At 39.6% G+C, this 18,547-nt stretch overlaps 1 protein-coding gene across 3 annotated transcripts in view; it reads left to right on the top strand.

Annotated features, from left to right (window-relative positions):
* The window catches only part of THSD4 (thrombospondin type 1 domain containing 4), a 204,362-nt gene that overhangs the window by 42,215 nt on the left and 143,600 nt on the right, over window positions 1–18,547 (top strand). For all 3 annotated transcript variants that reach the window (XM_079318468.1, XM_079318470.1, XM_079318469.1), the window contains 2 exons: window positions 2,304–2,628; window positions 17,967–18,069. In XM_079318468.1, coding sequence (XP_079174594.1) covers window positions 2,304–2,628; window positions 17,967–18,069 — 428 coding nt within the window. The remainder of the gene's footprint in view (window positions 1–2,303; window positions 2,629–17,966; window positions 18,070–18,547) is intronic.

The following is an 18,547-nucleotide window of genomic DNA, read 5'->3' as shown; positions in this document are numbered from 1 at the left end:
CTTGAAGACCACTTGAGGTTCAAAGCACTGTTCTTAGCATAAAGTCTGTGAGGCAGTGATAATGCATTGATTTGCCAAGGCCAGGTTTGCTTATGGCTAAAATTAGAAAAAGCTATGACAACCAGATTCTTTTTTGACACTGCAAATGTGCTAAGAGGGGCCAGTTCCTACTATTCACAGCTGTCGTATTCTCAGCATGGGAGAAATTGTTAAAAGTTAGAATCGTAAGAGTGCTACATCATCATCATCATCATCATCATCACCATCCTTGCTACAACCCTTGCATTAGTAACACAAAACCTGATTTTCTTACTTGTCTGGGCAAATGTGTTTTTTTGAAATAACGAATATATTTAGGTTGGCTTAAGTTTAAAGGGATCCATCATTTTTGTTATCAAAGTGCTAAAGAGATTTGTCTAGGCAATCAAAGAAGTGTATGTGTTTATATGAATTATGCCCAAAGAAAGGAGATTGTCAGATCTGCATTAAACAACTGTTATGCATCTGCTTGAGATGAACAGAATAGATCAGAGATGTCTGCTGGCTGTGGTCTGACAAGAATTACGTAATGCTTTTCTACATTTATTTTTCTGTTAGGCGGTAATTTACCTGTAGATGGTAACTCCATTCTTGGTGGCATTTTTTCCCCCCTTTTTGTTGCAGCTGGCTGCAAATATTGTTAAATACTTGCTTTCCTCTTATTCTCTCCTGCTCTTCTTCAGCCTAGGGAGCAAAGGAAAAACTAATGCTGTGTAATCTCACTCTCATTTAGGTCTGGCTAAGTAGGCACAAGGCTTAGGGGTTTTTTTTCTTTCCCCTCCTGTACAGTTATGGGAAGCTTTTCTTTCCCTCCCTTAGTACCAAAAACCATTGTACACCCTGCTGAAACTACCAAAAGCCTGCCTCAACAATGACTGTCGTGGTCTCAAAGCAGATTAATGGGGATAAACAATTCAAGAGTGCTGGTGGCTTATCTGCCAGGGCTAATCAGCACTCTCCTTCACACATCTTAAGCCAGGAAGATTGATTAAAAGCCCCACGTGGCCATAAGGCTAGAATGGGAGGTAAATGACTTTCAGAGTTCCCAGCAAACAAGAGTCCTGGGAGAATATAAGACTTGTGAAGAAAACAAACCCAAATTGAAACAAACCCAAAGAAAGGTCCCTTTCATCTGGTGGCTGTCTGACATTTGTAACACTTCTGTTTCTAGAAAATAAGTATGTCAATTTATAATCTCTGGTTTTCACTAGCGTTCAAGTCCATTTTGCATCAATATTAAAAACATAACTAGATTTTATGTACAGAAAGAAAATTATTTTTCTTTAATGGTGTCTCCCTCCCTGAGCTGCAAATGTTGCTGAGAAGAGCTGTATTCACTCATTGCTCTGAACTGGAAGAAATGTTTTTTGCCAACTTACTCATCAGACTGCAGTGTTAGGATCATGGCCTTCTGAGATTCCTAATACATCAAGCTAGACTACATCTTGTTCATATTTATTACAAGTCATGTAAATACCTCACTGCTCCTTTGCTTATGGATTCAGTGCCTTGGTTTGAAGGACAGGTGTCTGCCAATAAAGGCAGAAGCTTCTCTTTGAAATGGAGAATGTAAACCCCTTCCCTCCAAATTATTATAATTTTGAAATTAAGGGGCTCTCAGGCAAAGATATGGGAATTAGGAATAACAGTTCTTTACTAGGAAAATTAAAATAGAAATACAGTATTACAAAGAACAATCCCCAAAACACTGCCAGAGTCAGAATCCAAGCTGACACCCGTCAGTCAGTCAGGGTGGTGGCAGCAGTCCCATTCAATGGTGGCTGCATCTTCCTGCAGTGGCAGATGTGGTTCAGCTGGAGCAGTGCTCCTGGAGAAGGTGCTGTTTCCTCTGAAGGTCCAGGGATGGTGTGGAAAGGTCTGGCTTTCCTCTGGAATCCAGTGGAAAGAAGGTTCCTTGGTGTTCAAAATCTCAGTTTTTGTCTAGGTAGGAAGTGCTTGGCTCCTCCCCCTGGGTGGAGCATCTCCCAGTGGGATGATGGAATTTTATCAGTCATGCACTGGGACTGAATGGCCCAGCAGCAGATGATATCTTCCTGGGGGGAGGAGGGTTGTGGAAAAGATAAAGATGATTGCCCCACCTGGTTTAAAGATGGCCCATTAGCAGAGAATATCTCCCATGGAAATAAGGATGACTGTCCTACCCACCTTCAACAAATGGCAATACAATACACATTTCTGATCACATCCTGTATTGCAACCCAAAACATTCACTAACTGTTTTCTCTCTCTTTCTCTGTTTTTAGAAGCAGAAGCAGAACTCCTATTGGCCCAGGGAAGTACGGCTATGGGAAGGTGCCCTACATCTTGCCGTTGCAGACTGACACGGGCCAGCAGCCGCAGAAGCTGCGGAGGCAGCGCCAGTCGTCGCGGGGCTCCTTCGGCAGCCTGTACCAGGAGCCAGCTCCTCCAGGGCCCTCGCTCTTCCACCCGCCCACCTTCCCTGCCCAGGGGCTGTTCCACGGCGCTGACTCCAGCCCCCAGGCCCTGCAGGGGCAGCCCCAGCCCCAGAGGGCTGCAGCCATCGTCTGCGTCGGTGCCTACAAGCAATATAAACTCTGCAACACAAATGTAAGTCTGCTTTTCCTGTGTTTCGTGTGTTGGACAGCTGTTGGTTTTCCCTAGTATGTAAATTGTTCACTTAATCATCAAGTTAAGTTGATTTTTTAAAAAAATTTAATTTAATGATTATTTTTGTGAACTTATTTTAGAGTGTTTTGGGGAATACTGAAAGTAGAACCGTAATATTACAGTTATTTAATACAGTACCTTCAAGGGCTTTAAGCAGTCACTTCATCTACCAATATGTACAGTTCTAATTTGATGAAACCCGGGAACCTGAAGGAATTTGAGATAAGGATAGTAATTGAGAGAGGTAGTGGGACAAACACGGGCTGAACAATGACAGAGAATGCAATAATGGTGGAAAATTTTAGTGGTGAAGGGACAAGGGAATGAATTTAGTGTAAATTTTCTGCTTTCATTCAGTATTCTGATGTAATTTTGATTTTTGTATGAAGAATATGGATTTAAATGATCATTCCTAATATGTGATTCACAGTGGTGAGGATGGAGTGTATTGGGTTTGCATGGCCAGGTTTTGGTAGAGAGGAAGAGTAGGGTGACTGCATTTAGAGAGAGCCCTCAGTAGCCTGGATCACTCCATGGTGCTCTGTGCATTCTGTGACAGATGCTGCTTTTACCAGCATTCAGTTCTACGTGCTTTGATTTTAACTTCCTGATTTATTGGAGTGAAAATCTGTTCTGTGTTAATTTTTAAATAAAACTTAATCTGTTATTATTTGGTTCAAAAATGTTTGGCTGGGTGTAGCTCAGTGCTCCAGGCAGTCTCCCATTGTATGTGGGAGGCAAGTGAGGTTTTGTTCTTTGTCCCCATTTGTGGTTTTCATCCTGCTAAAATTGCCAGTTTCTGCCTGTGCCCTTCTAGTATTTCCCAAAGTATGTCTTCCTAATATGTTTTTCTTATTTGTCCTGCTAATCCAGCTTAGTGTTGCAAACTTTAAGAAAAGTGTATTTAGATATTAGAAGCAGAAATATTCAGGAGAGGTCTGGATAAGTTGACATGACAGGCCGTATTTTCTTTAGTGGGTGAATATCTAATTTTTCTGCCTCCTGGAAATCCTGTTTGGTTTAGTGGAACCTGCACAGTGGAAATGTAACAATGGAACACAGGATAACAAAATCACAACCTAAACAAATCAGATTTTTTCTTCTTAGTTATTACTGCTGCTATATTTATGAATAAAGTCCATTGATTGAGACTGGAGCAGCTGATTGTAAAGACCTAATGTCAAAAAACCTTTAGTGTATTTGTCTGGAATGGAAAACATGAAGGGCTAATTTGAGCCTCTGAGAATAGCCTCTGGGACAAATTGCTCTTTTGAAAAACACTTTCTGTTTTTTGAAGGAAATGGGAAATGACCTTAGTGCATGGGCATTAATTTGGAAAGTTTTCTGAGCTAAATTTGCTCTCTGTGTCCAAGTGATACACAAATGTCCCAGTCTTTATTTCATCCCTCACACGTCAGGGCATAAAGTTGGACAGTGTTCTGCCTGACTTAATGTGACAAAATTGTTTCCAGGAAAAGAGGTCTTTTCAGAGGGCGAGGGGTAAGAGATGAGGAAGTTAGAAATGAGGTGGAAGAAGGAAGCAATCCAGGATTGCCAGGGGATGGAGGAGGAAGGTTTGTAGAGGATGTTTGTTGAGAATAGCAAGTGGGCTGGAGAGTGGAGGGCAGTGAGCTTCTGGATTGGACAGTGGTCACACATGCAGGTCAGCATGGTGAGTGGTTTGGCTATTGGCAGATTTCTTTTGATAGAAGGGAACAGGAGTGAAAATGTTTTCAGGTTAGTTTTAGAATCTGTTGTTTAAACAGAAGAATTCAACAGATGAAGAGAAAACATAGTTGAGCACACTGCTGCTGCCTCTTAGCCAGTGTTGCTTGTCTAAATGCAATTATAAAGAAATCTGTAGTACAGGAGACTTAGAGAAATTGTAGCTGAAGTAGCTTCTCCTAGGCATAGAACTCTACATATTTATGTATTTATTAATTTATTTATTAATGTTTCCTTGGAGAGGCTGTAATTGCTATTCAGGGTTATTTTTCTCCCTAGATTGTGGTAATTAATGTAATTATAAAAAAGAAGTTGCTAAGAACAGTCTTAGTATAAGGCCAGGATGAGAGCAAAACAAGGCTGATAGTGTTTCACTTTGTTTGCTTGTTCTTCCTGATTAAATGCTTCTGCACACGGGCTTTAATTTAATTTATCAGCAGCGACATGTACCAATGGTCTTGCCAGCAAGCAGAGAACAGTATCTTTTTATTTCTTTTTCTTTTTCAATTCTTCATGGAGCACACACCAAAAAAAGTGAAAATCTCATTTATTGGAAGTATTCTCTTAACCCTTATCCTAGTGTTTGGCCAGTCTCTCCACAGTTTCTCCTAAGGGCAACTAATTAACAACAAATTAAGTTAATCTGCCTTGGTCCACTAGGTCATTTCCTCATTATTGTACATTTATTGCTTTTTCATTGATAGCTGAAGTGGTTTCCCATGACTGACAGGTTGATTCATAAAAGGCAAACTTGTGAGGTTTGGTTAGGGAGAGCCTTGGAAGTGCTTGTATTTGTTCAAGTGTTCCTGCAGGTCATTAAATCTATTTTCTTATTATACAAGTGGCTTCCCCTGTTCAGCACCTTACATACAAGCTCACCTCAGAACACAGAGCTGCCTGTCACCCTTTTTGGCAGGAAACAGGCAGTAAACATCTCTCCTTCCACACAAACAGCTCTGGCTGGTCTAACTGAAACCAGAAGCTACCTGCAATACAGTAGGATTCTTCCAATGTAGTCTCTATTCCTTCAGAAATAGGGGATGGTGAGTAAATCTCCTGTATTTCCCCCTGCATTAAAGGAGAAAGAATTATATGCATGTGTGGCTGAAGTAGAATTTGAATTCAACCTTCTTTGTGGGTTTGTCACCAGAACAAAGGAAGCAACTCAAATGGCACATTTGTTTACTGAGCACTTTCTGTAATTAATTGTCTTGAGTGTTGCCAAGTCACTGGCTCTTCACGAGTGCCTGAATGTGTGAGAATATTTGTAAACCAGCTCCAGGCTGCAGGTCACTTGGGCAGTATACACAAGGAAGCTTTCAGAATTCTGGATATTCCAGACTACTTAAGGTAGTTTCAGCATGAAGAGTGATGCTGAATGGATGTAAAATCTGAATTTTCATTAACTATGGCGTGAGGTGTGAATTTTTGATGAAGTTCTTATAGGACTTTGGAAAAGTCAAGGTAAAATGGATGGAAGAGTAACTCCTGAGGGCTTAGTGAAATATTTATGGATTAAATTTTGCTGAACTTGCCCAGTTCCATTCTCAGTTGCTAGTTTGCCCACTGGTTCATGTGGATTACTGTCATGTCTCCAGTTACACTATCTTGTTTTTCTCAGTATTTTATGTGACTGGTGTTTAGCAAAAAGTCAGTTGTGTTGTGGAGAAGTATCTAGATAGGATCAGAAGACAGTGACTGCTTTTACTTTCTTGGCTTGCCTCTTCAGCTATGCCTGCTATTAATGTGGTAGCACAGCTATGGAAAATCTGGCTTTTGGCTCTGAATAAGAGTCCTCTGCTTGGATCTGTGCCCCTGTGTGCAGAGCTTTTGAGAATGGCACCTGAGCAGGGAGAGGGAAATATCTGAAAAGACAGTTTTGGAAATGGAAAGAGGATTTACAGTTGAAGAGATGAGGTGAGGTAAATGACTCAGGATCAATCCTCAGCTCTATCGTGATGGGACAAATTAAAATATTTGATTTTCCAAAAAGTCTTATTGATGATACTGATGCTGAGTTACAGCTGTGCCATTGAAAGGCTTTTTTTGGATGGAGAACCCTAGTTAAATGGAATTACAATGTTCTGTAGGAATGTGTTGAGTCCATTAAACAGTGATGTGCTTTTCTGTCACATGAGCACATAGGTGGGCATTGGCAGGGTCCCCTGGCACCTGGGATCTTGGGCCATCCACCAGCTCACTCATGTTCTGCCCAAGCAGTTTTGAAAATTTTCCACTCTATAGAAACAGAAACATTTCCAGTGTTTCAAGTTTTAGCTAAAGTAGAACTGGAAATGTTTAATTTTTTATGGAACAGAAAATATAATTCTCAGACAAGTCTTTTCAGAATTGATATGGGAGTGCAAGTGTGCACTCTTTAATGTAGTTGGGATGCTTACACATTGATGTGAAGGCTAACAAAAGCCTATGTATTTTTTAGGTGAACATTTTTTTTTTTAAGACTGAAAAGCCCCTTCTTATTCCCAAGGAGTTACTGTAGGGTTTATTTATTCTCATTTTGAGATCTGCATAGAGTAGGTGTTTGACATAAGTGGCAAAGTGGGGTTAAGATGACATATCTTTTCCTGAGGAAATTTAAACTTGACTTTATGTGAGGAATTTTCCATGCAAACAGTGTGGGATTGTGTGTAGGTGTGGTAGTCTGACATTCTGTGCATGTATAGGAAACTTTTTGAAAGCTTGCATTACTTGGGCTGTACTGTCTTTCTTTTTGAATGTTTTGCTATTTGCATCAGAGGTGTGTAAATATTGATTCAGAATGATTTGTCACCAGTACAGGCTGAACTTACCAGAGATATTGCTCTTAATGAGTGTTATGCAGCTTGATCAGTTCTCATAGTCACAGAGAGGCACCTTTGATGAAGCTCTTGGACCAGAATTGTTTCCTGTGTTTTCTCTGCACTGTGGTTATGTGACATACTCTTCAGTATCTGAGAACCCTGCATTAGAAAGTGTTTTGCATTATGACATTCTTATTAGAACTTTATGGGAAACTGTCTGCTGTAAATCATCAGGAAAAGTGTGTTGGGATAACTTTAAGAGCTCTCTCCAAGAGTTTTATTATGCAAGTGTGCTTTGTAGTTGTGGCAGTAACACAGAGTTAGCTGTTTTACACAAATTAGCTTGAATGCTCTGTCAACTTCCCAATATATTTTTTCTTGTTTTTTAAAGTAGAAGAGTACTTCAAAAAGTATGGTTAACAGTAATACTTCAGTATTTTATGGTACTGCAGGAAGCACTGAGCTGCCTTTTTCTTTTGTGAGGTTTATTTTGAAGTTCTGAGCCTGTTGCATGGGTTGCATGATGTGCCTGGAGAAGTCTGCCTCAAGTGGAGTGAATTTGTGTCTGTGAATGGCTGAAGATTCAGACCCTCCTTTTTCTGTAATAGCAGTGTGACATAAAAATGTTAATAATTCATCTAAGTGCCTCAAAATCAAAATATAAATCAGTTGCCTAAAACTTTTCTTTCCTAACTTCTTGGTGGACTTTAAATGGGAGCTTTCATTGGAATTGTCTGAGAAGTTACCTTGCTAATTCTTGGAGTAAATGGAATACATGTGTCTTGAAGAAAAGGAAAGAGGAAAAAGATCCACAGTTATTCCATCACTTCATCAGTTAAGAATAGCAGCATTAGCACTTAAAATCCTGTGGAATGATTTGGAAGCTTCATTGGGATGCTTGTTGAAATGGAGCAGGGGTTTTTGTTCTGCAGAGAACAGGACTCAGGGTGATTGAGGTTGCCTGGTTATCATTCAGATGTAACTCCTGTGCCAAGTTTTAAAGAGGAAGCTCATCAATGAAAATTGGGACTTCAGAGTTGCAGCCAGATGGTTGCATTCCTGATGCATTTGTAGTTTTGTTTAATAGTGATTGTAAATTTGAGTGGTGTCATTTATCAATATAGGCAAGTATTGTGGGGGAGATTTGAGGGCATTCCAGCTTGTCTTTGTTTCTTCTCATCAATTCATATTGACAAAAGTGTTTGTCTGGAATTCCAGTGTGAAATATTTCAACACTCATATAATTTGAACAAGAAATGTGCTTTTTATTCATATGTTAGTTTAATTGTATCCAGGTTTTCAAAGCAGAGGAGGCTGCAAATGTCATGGTTAATTTACAAATACCTTTTTAATGCTGTTTTTATGAATATTTGTTAGCCATTCCCATTAATTACAGGTATAAAAAACACTGTTGGTCAGATGTTGGTGTCTTGCTTTGGCACATGAAAGGAGTAACTTTTTCATGGTATTTTTAGGATATTAGTTCAGTTATTGCTGATTTCAGTGCATAAGTTTAGGACATTTTTAAGCCAGATAGTAGGAAAGGAACATACATTACATGGATACAGGAACTTGCAGTGAAACTACCACCAGTACAATCCCAGTCCTCTTGTACTGACCAAGGTGAGTGGAGGAAGTGCAGGAGAAGCTGCCAAACTTAAGCTATGGATACTGAAAAAGTTGTGTGTTAGTGATGCTGTCAAGTTTTTAGTTTTGCAGGTTTTGGGGAAAGGGGACGTGTTGGTTTTCTTGTGTTTCTGCTTGGGTTGTGGGGTTTTTTGTTGTTTGTGGGTTTTTTTTCTTTTGTGTTTTTTTGTTTTGTTTGTTTTATTTTTTAATTTTAGAATTTTTAAGCAGGGCTTGGAAACAGCAAATTGACAAAACTTGTATAGAAAGTAAGGAAGCATAAATGTCAAATTATATCTAGCAAGCATGTGTTCATTTACCCAACCACAGACTAGGGATGGAAGTCCAAACCCTCTCCCCCAGAAGTGGTCTAAAAGAAACCAGGCACTGCCAGCCCTGCAGTGCCCAGAGCAGGTGAACAAACCTTTGGCATGTGATACATTAACTGCCTACAGAACAATGCAAAGCCCAGAAATAATTGAAATTGTGATGAGGGTTAAAAATAACCAAACTGGTCTGGTGTGCTCTCTCTCATCTTTTTTTGCATTTCATCTACTTCATCAGTTGTGCTGTTTGTCCAGAAGTGACACCTCAGCATATTGCACATGTAGAGACATACAAGTGTAATTCATGAAACAGAGCTTCTTTCTAGTGATAAATTAGTGTGGCTGTTTATCTTCAAACTCATGACTTACATTTGTGGAAGAAACCAATCCTGTGTTGTTTATGTCTCTCAAGCAGAGTTAGGCACAGGGTGATCTGTAGGGGGAAAAGGCAGGGAAACATCCCCTGCCTTGTTCTGCAAAGCAGCTCTGGCTTTTGGCTGCAGCATTCAGTAAAGCTGCCAGCCAAACCATGTCCTGCTTTTCCTGAATTTCTGTTTGCATCTTCATTTGTTAAAGACAGCAAGGAATACTGATGGTCTTGATGACTTTTTTGAGACTTCAGTTTGGGTCACTTTCTTAGGACAGTTTTTTTGGATGATGTGAGGTCTTAGTTTGAGCAGCAAAATGCTGTTAGAAGGACAAAGTCAAACCTGCAAAGGTTAAGAGCTTGCAAGACTGGAGTTTTGTGAGCAATCCTCTGGTAACTCTTGTGTTAAGAAAACTATTTAATTATCTGATAAAATATTATTTCACTCCTGGGTCCCTGCATAGATCAAGTGCTTAGTTATGAGTGATACACTACTCAATGTTATTCTCTTTTAATTCAGCCTTTGGCTCCCTGCCTTAAAATGCTCCTTGCAGAAGGTGAGAAAAAAAGGCTTCTCTAAGGACTAGTGTTGGTGCATTACTGCAGTCCTTGCTTTGAAATTCACAAAGCTGCTGTGTGATAGCAAGACCTAATCTGTTGTAAGAAATGGAGCTGACATATGGAAGAATGAGGTTTAAGAGAAGTGATCCATAATTAGTGCTGCTTGTCAAGTAGTTTGAATTGCATTTTTTCCCCATGTTCAGTATCATATTTATCACTTGACAATAGTCAAAGCAAAATTTGCATTGCCAAAACTGTAATTATGATTTGGCAGCTCATCTGCAAATCAGGTCCAGAGGTTTTCAGTCAGACCCCCAAAACAGAAAGTACATAGTTCTTGAATTTGATTAAGTAATTGCACCACAGGTGACATTTTTTCCCTCAAAAACTGGTATCCCAGTTATTATTCTAGAAGCTGCAGACTGTCCTTCATGTTCCTTATTCTGCATGTCCTTTTATTCCTCCTAGGTTTTACAGTAAATGAAACAGAGATTATGTAAATCACTCTTCTAGCTAAATATTCTCCAGAGTAAGTCCATTCTGCACCCTGAATGAGTCAGAGATCACGTGGGGAAAATGGTATGCAGTCATGGAATTGACCTCACAGGCAGAAAGAGCCAAGTGATACAGCAGTTGATGCACAGTTTCTTCTAACTTGAGATTAAACATTCTTTTAAGACTCTGTGACTTACTTTATAGTGTTTAAACAAACCAAAAAAGCCTTCAAAAGCAGAATGCCATCATGTGATGCATCAATATTCCCAGAACTCCTCAGATCACTGCAGCTGAGCCATTGGCAGAGGGAGTTTGCCCCTGCAAGTACCACAGGACAGTGAAAATGCTTTGCTGTGGTGTGCTTAGGTTTTCCTCATCTCAGGTGTTTCTGCTCTTTCTCCAGGGACAGCCTCTGTTCCTTCCCTCTGGCTAGAGCTGCCCCATTATATTTTCTCCTCACTCACACTTCTCACTTTCTTAGTACCTTGTCTCATGCTTTTCATCTTTTCTCCCCATCTCTTCTGCCTCCAGTCTCTCCTTTTTCTGCTTAGTTCCCTGCTTCTTTCCAGTTTCACTTTCTTCTCAGTGCCTTCTTCAGCTGACTTGCTCATCCAGCCTCATCTCTTGAATTCCAGTCACAAGATTTATCTGTTTTTCCAAAGTATTCCATGCATTTCAGGTACAGGTTCAAGGGGTTATTAAGAGCAAAGAGAGATGTCTTAATTTTCAGTCCTTTTCTGCCCTGTTACAGACCCCAGGAGCACTTTCCAGTAACTGCTGGAAATCTTCTCAGCCTCTTGGAGCCTCAGGTATGGAACACACCTGGAAACAGGTTGTTCCTCTAGATTAGATGCAGGACTTTTAGCAAGTTTTGATTGAAAGTGTACAAAGTACATTATCAGCATTATTTTCAAAATTCTTGTGGCCTGACTTGAGTGGATTTCCACAGAAAAAGCAGAGGGTGCATTCTTGACAAAAAACCAATTTCCTGGCTGACATAATTTCACTCATTAAAATAGAATAGGCACTTAGATTTGGAAAAAAAACCCCAGAATATTGGCAGCATGGGAAAAAAATAAAACACTTTTCCCTTTTGTTTGCCTTCAAGTGCATTCTGGGATGCAATACTTCAGTCAAAAAAAAAAAAAAAAAAAGAAAGAAAGAAAAAGAGACTAAAACAGAGAACAGGAGCAGAAAGTTTAGCCTGAGAGGTTAAAGTGTGACAAACTCATCAGTAAATGGACAGTGCTATCAGCTGCAGCTGTATATAAACCATTCTAAAATAAGATAAATGTATCTGCCAGTTGGTTTGAGGTGCCTTTTTTATTTTTATTTGAAGTATATGACCTAGGAAATAAAGATTGTGTGAAATGGAAATAGCTGTTCATTGATTTCCCCTTAAACGAGGCAACAGCATACAGTTCAGGCACCTTGAGCACTATTTAGTGTTTCTATAAACAGGTATTTGGTTGGAGGGACTCTTGTACCTGTGGGATTTTTTAATGCAGCATATTTATATAGAAAAGTGATAGCACTGCTGAGACTGGGAACAGCAGCTGGAGGAGCAGTAGTTATGATTTCTGCTGCAAATGGCAATTTTTTGATGCTTGCTTGGGAGTATGGAAAGAATATTCTGTGTAAACTCCAATCTCAATACTGAAGTAGCTCTTTGCTTAGTGGCCTGAGTACTAAAAGAAATTTGGGGCAGTAAAATAGTAACTATGTTTTTAAACCCCCCAACTTTAAAAAGACCAGTCTTTTGCTAGATCAAAAAAGACTAGCAACACTCTTCAGTTCACAGGTGTGAATTGCCATAGGACTTACTTTCAGACATACCTGTGTATCCATTTTCAGCAGATGATATTCTGTTCTAGCATGGGTTGTTTCCAGTATTTGCCTTCCATTTTCTAAGTGCTCAACTTCCATTTTACAGAAACCAATTGCTGTTTCTCAGGATTTTTTGGTTGGTTGGTTGCTTGGGTTTTTTTTGGAATAGTATTTGTAAAATTAGCATTAAATAGAACTGGTGTATTTTCTTGACACATTTTTGGTATTGCTGAGGAAAATGTACTGTTGATTTTCCTATTATAACTCCTTGATTAGCCCCTCCTAAGGTAGTAGTTCCAAACGTTTCCAGTCATGCACATTAGATCATTGGAGATGCTTTGTGGAGGTGGGGTGGATGAGTGACTAACATTTTATTTAAAACTAAAGCTGGACTTGAATCTTTTACAAGTTGCTGTAAATCTGAAATAAAATAAGTTATTTTAATCAGATGGATCTGTCAGTGAGAATTTAAAAAGAAAAAAGCCACAAACCTGTGAAGTTAAGCAGAAATACTTCTTTTTCCATCTGTTTGGTTGAGCTTTCTTCCCCATTATTAGACAGACTGCATTTTCAGATGTAAAGTGCTACAGAATGGAAAAAACATAAAGCAGTACTAGATGCACTTGCCACATTATGCATTAATGCCTTATGTGTCTGATAGATTGCAGTTAATAAAGATCAGGTTTGGGTAGCACTTCAAAGACTTTTCTAGTTAAATTCAGAAGACCTTCTAGTTGCAGAACTGAAATCATTAATGGAAAGAAGGGTTCTCAAGCTGCAGGCTGGGAGGGCAGCAGTTCCCTGGCCCATGCAAAATCCAAATCCAAGCTCATTGCTGCCTGGATGGGGTCTGGGTGATTTTGTGTGATTTACAGTGATTTTGTGTTGTGCACACACCTCAGGTCTGCACCATCTGTGGCAGCCCTTGGCAGGCATGAGGGGCAGAAGGGCTGTAACCCCCCAGGCTGTGCTTGGTGAGGATCCTGTGCTGGTGAAGCACATCAGGGTCACAGTGGCAGCCTCTGCTCTGCCTGTCTCAGAGCAGCAGACACAGAGGTGTAAATTCATGGCTTGGGGCAGTGCAGAGTCTGCCAGTACAGGTGCTCCTTCCTCGTAAACTTGTGCAGATACTCTGCATTCCCAGATGGAAATTCTCATTGCATGTCAGGCCAGACATTTACAGTGCACTGTCTGTGCCTCTGCACTGTAACCAGAGCTGGCTAGCACTATTTTTACTGCAGAGCTGTTCTTTACATGCATTTCAAAGTTTCTTGCACATTTTGGTTTTTCAGGAGCATCAGTTCCATTTGAATTGTGTCTGGTATTTTGTGCCACAGACATCTAGACATATTTAATGTGTCTTTTATATTTTTTTCAATTTTTTTTTTTTTAGTTGGCAGACAGTTGTCCTTATGTTCTCTTACCATTTTATAAAATTAGAACTGTTGGGGAAATAAGAGAGTCTCCAGGATTTAAAATGGATCATTGCTCTCCTTCAGTGTGTGTTCAGCTGGACAAAACTAGGTTGCCTTGGTTTGAGGTAGTACCTAAGGGGCAAGCATGGTCCTTGGCTATGCAAAGAGAAACAGTTTAGCTGGAAAATTCACTTTTGGAGGACCTCACATTCCACTTTCTTACATGGACTTGGAACTTCTGTAGGTTTCAGGGGAAACAAGACACCAGCAGTTCAGAGCAGAAGTTCAAAGTTCACTGAAGATGTGGTGACTTCTTGTGTAAAAAACTGGAATTTGCAGACTCTGTATTTTAAAGGACACAATGCATTTAAGAGTAACCTCTGCAAAGGAAAGAACAATTTTTAGATTACTATTTCAGAAACAAGTGTTTAAATTCTTTTCATTTGCATATGAGTTTGTCCTTTGGGGTGTCAAAGGATTAATATGATTGTATAGAACCACTACAAAAATGAAAACAAGAGTAGAACTAGATTATTTGGATTTAATTGAACATACAGTATTGTACACAGAGAAAATATTAATTATGAATTATGTCTGAACCTGGAGAATCAAGAAGGGATATGGGGCCTTGTAAAAAGCATTTGCCAGTTACTGTTGGTCATAAGAATGAAACATTGCCAGAAATCTTAGTCAATGTTTTAATTGCCTGTAGAGGACCAAAGATTTCCACATTTCCAGGAGTGTGTTATCTCAGCACAGCTTTGCTAATGGCAGATGTGACCCCACATCTGCTGGCAGACTGATGATTTTCTGGTATTTTGCCAGCACTCCTTTAATTAAACCAAGTGTCAAGGATTTGTTTAAAAGTGTGCTTTTCTAATGTTAACCAAAAGCTCAAAAGCTAGCAGGGTGGTTTCTTTGTTTTACAGCCTTAACTGTAACAGCTGCTCATTTTGAGAAAACTCTAATGGTACAGGGCAAAGAAAATACTGTGAATTGCTGTGCCTCAGACTACTTTCATACCTGCATATTTCAGAAGAAATTGAGGCATAAACAAGGTATAAATACAATTACTGTTTCCAAAGTTTCTATCTGGGCTGGGCTGGGCTGTGCTGGGCCCAAGGGCTGTGAACTCACCCAGCTCAGTTCTGGGTGAATTGGGAGCTCTGGAAGGGACAGCTGTTGGACACTGTAAATAGGACCTGTCTTTGCCATCTTGTTATCACATGCTTGTTGCTGTATTTTAGGAGATTTAGTCAAGCTACATATGACAGAAATAGTAATTAAATTGAAGTGTAAAAATAGCTTGTACTCTCAGTGAATAAATAAAAAATGAGGATCTACAGGAACCCCTATATTGAAGCTTCACTTTTGACTGTATAGGGTCATACTTTTTCATTTTAGTACTTTTCTGCCTACAAAAAGTCCTAAAAAGCCAGAGAGGCCAAGAGAAAGTGCCTGGCACTCTTAGTTCTTCTGAGCAAGGCTCAAGGATTTCATTTCAGGGAGGCTGTGCTGTAGGCAGTATAAAGCTGTCATTGCATTCAGCTGTGCATTAACAATTTTGGTGAGGTTAGTAAATGGAGCAGAGATGTTAACTAGTATATATGTAGAGTATAACTCTTAAGCCTTGATGATTAATGTAGTGATTTTGCCTAGTAGTACTTCATAGCTAAAGAATATTTTAGAAGACATTAAAAATAGAAAATAATATAATCTGTATAAAGAACAAAGCAAAGTGTTTTCACAGACCAAATTGCTCAAGGTTTTCCTCAAAGTTTTGTATTGCAATTAAACTTTGATAAATGAAATCAAGGGCAACTGACTTGGGGCTTCTGAAGTAGCAGAGATGTTCTGAGTTAGCCTGTTCTTCTGAATTTTACTTGATCCACACAGAGTTTAGTGTGTTTGTCTGTCCTTTGTCCTGCTTTAAAGCACTGAGGTCTCTGTCTTGTGGGCAACTGTCAGTAAGTTTAAAAACAGAAATTGTAGCTAAATGAAAAGGATCTTAAAACGGGTGGGTGGCACTATTTGTTGGCAACAGCAATGAATATTTTGATATTTTTACTCATGCCTTGCCTGCAGTTGGTATGAGTAGGGTGTACAGGAAATGGTTTATGAGCCAGAAATATTGGTACACGAGAGCATGAGCTCAAGGGTCAGAAAAGGAAAAACAAGAAGCAGCTAAACTTCACAATAGGCTGGTAGAAAATGTGTGCCAAAAAAAAAAGGGAAAAGCATTCCAGAAAGAAACCCTTCAGGCTGACTTCTTGGCTGGTGCAAACTGATGTTTGTTCTGCTGTAATTTAGTGTAGTGACCTTAATTTATGCCAGCTCAGGTTCTGTCCCTTCACCTTTAGGATATGTGCAATAATTGGTTTCCGTGAAAAAATACATTTCCTTGCCTTGGTTGGTGGTTGTGGTGAATAAATGTTCTGCATTGCTGTGCCACTCACAGAAGGAGCTGTGCTTCAGTTGTGGGAATATAGACTTGCTTTCTGCATTTGGAACTAGAAAGGCTTTTGGTCCCACCCTTCCAGAGTGGATGTGGTGGTTCATGGTCCTGTTTTCAGTGAAGGCTTTTTTTTTCTTTTCTTATTTTTTTTTTTTTCTTTTTTTTTTAATGAGAGGGTTTGTTGAGGAAAGCAGTATTTGCTTGCACTTGGAGATCTCAGAAGGGTGGGCGAAGAAGCACAGATGGCTGCTTGGCCAGCAAGAGTGTTTATTCTACAAGATTTGTTACCATGATTTTAACAGAAGATAAAGTAGTCCATGAACCTTCCCTGGGGCATGTCTTTGATACAGTTTATTGCCCACTCACAAACTTTTGACTCTGATGTCTCTTTGGTCCAGTTACAAGCAACTTCTCACAGGGATGGTGGGTACAAAGCAAGAGCTCCTCTGAGACTCTGGTGTGCCCAGGTTCCCCAGCAGACAACCAATCTTCCTGCTATACAGACATTACAGAACTGACTTGCAGTTGCAACAAGAGTTGTTTTTAGTGCTTCTCTTCTGTTTCCAGTTATTTGACTGTTGTTTGACTGCTGTTTTCATAGAATGTTATCTCTAGCTTTCCCTTTAAATCTGTCATATAAAAAAAATATTCTGCTGTTCTAGTCCAGTACTTTGTGTGATTTCTACTGTTTTTGAATAGTATTTGTAGTAATAATTTTTATTTTCTAAAGGCTGTGGAAAAAAATGCATCTGTGCCCAAAGCTTGCCTATTTTCTCCAGGCATAGAAATTGTTCTAATTGACCCCCTGCATTTGGTAGAAGTCTTTCTCCCCTTTTTATGTGCCCATACACAGAGTAATCTTCTGCTGTAACTGCAGTAATGTGAGGATTCAGGCAGAGCAAAGTCATTAAGTATTTAACTTGTATTTGCTTTTGGAATTTACTTCACATGCAAACAAGGTTGCTCTGCCAAAGGTGTGCATTGCAAGTGACCTAAGGAAGGATCCTACTTCCACCTGGAAAACCTGCCCTGCCTCAATAGCTGTGTGTGCACACCTGCTGTATAGAAGCACCTCTTTAGTTGCAAAACTCCTGTGCCAACTGCAGGAGCTCAGGATCTGAAGGCATGAGTTAAAATGAAGTCATGCAGTGACTGTAATAGCAGCATGTAGAAATACAAAAGGAAAAGTGGGAAATATGGTATGGAAGCACAGGGTAAGAATAAGAAGCTGCTGTGGTCAATTTTTAGTAAGTTATGAAGTCATGTACACTGAGTGTTTCAACTCCATTGAATCTGAGCCCGAAAAGTTAATTATGAAAAATGTGAAGCTGCTGTTGAAGGAAGTAATTCTAATCTAATATTGAATTTATAGTGAAGTGTTGTCCTGTAGCTGAGGAAAATGACACCTCAATGAAAGCTTTACTTTTTTTTTTTTTTAATAGAACTGTTGCTCCATTTACTTCACAAATTAATTTTCTTCAACAGGCTCTTTTGATACTGTTACTTAACAGCACAGCTTGTTACCTGTTTTAAAGAGGTCTCCTGATGTTTATATAATTCAACTGGATTAGAATTTTGCAATGCCTTCACTAACTTTCTTTAGTTCATTAATAAGAAGGCAAAAGTAACTTTGCTGTTGATTATAATGCTACTTTTTTTATTTTTTTTTAATCTAAACAGATGTGTCCTGAAAGCAGCAGGAATATTAGAGAGGTACAGTGTGCATCATACAATAACAAGCCATTTATGGGTCGATTTTATGAATGGGAGCCTTTTGCAGAAGGTAAGGGAAAACAACTTTGTTTTGCATTATTATACAGATTGTGTTTTGGAAAGGCAGATGTGATTTTTGCTTAGTGGGACCATCAGGCAGCTTTGATCCACAGCTGATGTTACCTGTTTTTACAGCTGAACATGAGTCAGTGCAGATGAAGGTAGGTTTATATCTGACACCCACTTAGATCTGATAATGTTTGTTTCTAATGGAGCCATATCTCAGTCCTTGACTCATCTATTGTGGGCAAAGTGAAGAGTGGCAGAGCTGCACCTCTTCATGTGTCTAGTTCAAGCCATGTTTGGCTTTGTGTAGCTGCCCAAAAGGAAGGTTCTGCACAAGTCTGGCACTTTGTCCCATGCATTTAGCAGAACAAGCAGCAGGCACTCCAGCAGGCACACAGGCTGAAGCACATTCTGCACACAGCATGACTTCTGAGAGGTGGCCCTGCAGACTTGGGATGTGTTGGCTTTTGATGCCTCCCTTT

Source organism: Erithacus rubecula (assembly GCF_903797595.1).
Source record: "Erithacus rubecula genome assembly, chromosome: 14".
Lineage (NCBI taxonomy): Eukaryota > Metazoa > Chordata > Aves > Passeriformes > Muscicapidae > Erithacus > Erithacus rubecula.
This window is presented reverse-complemented; position numbering and strand designations above follow the sequence as displayed.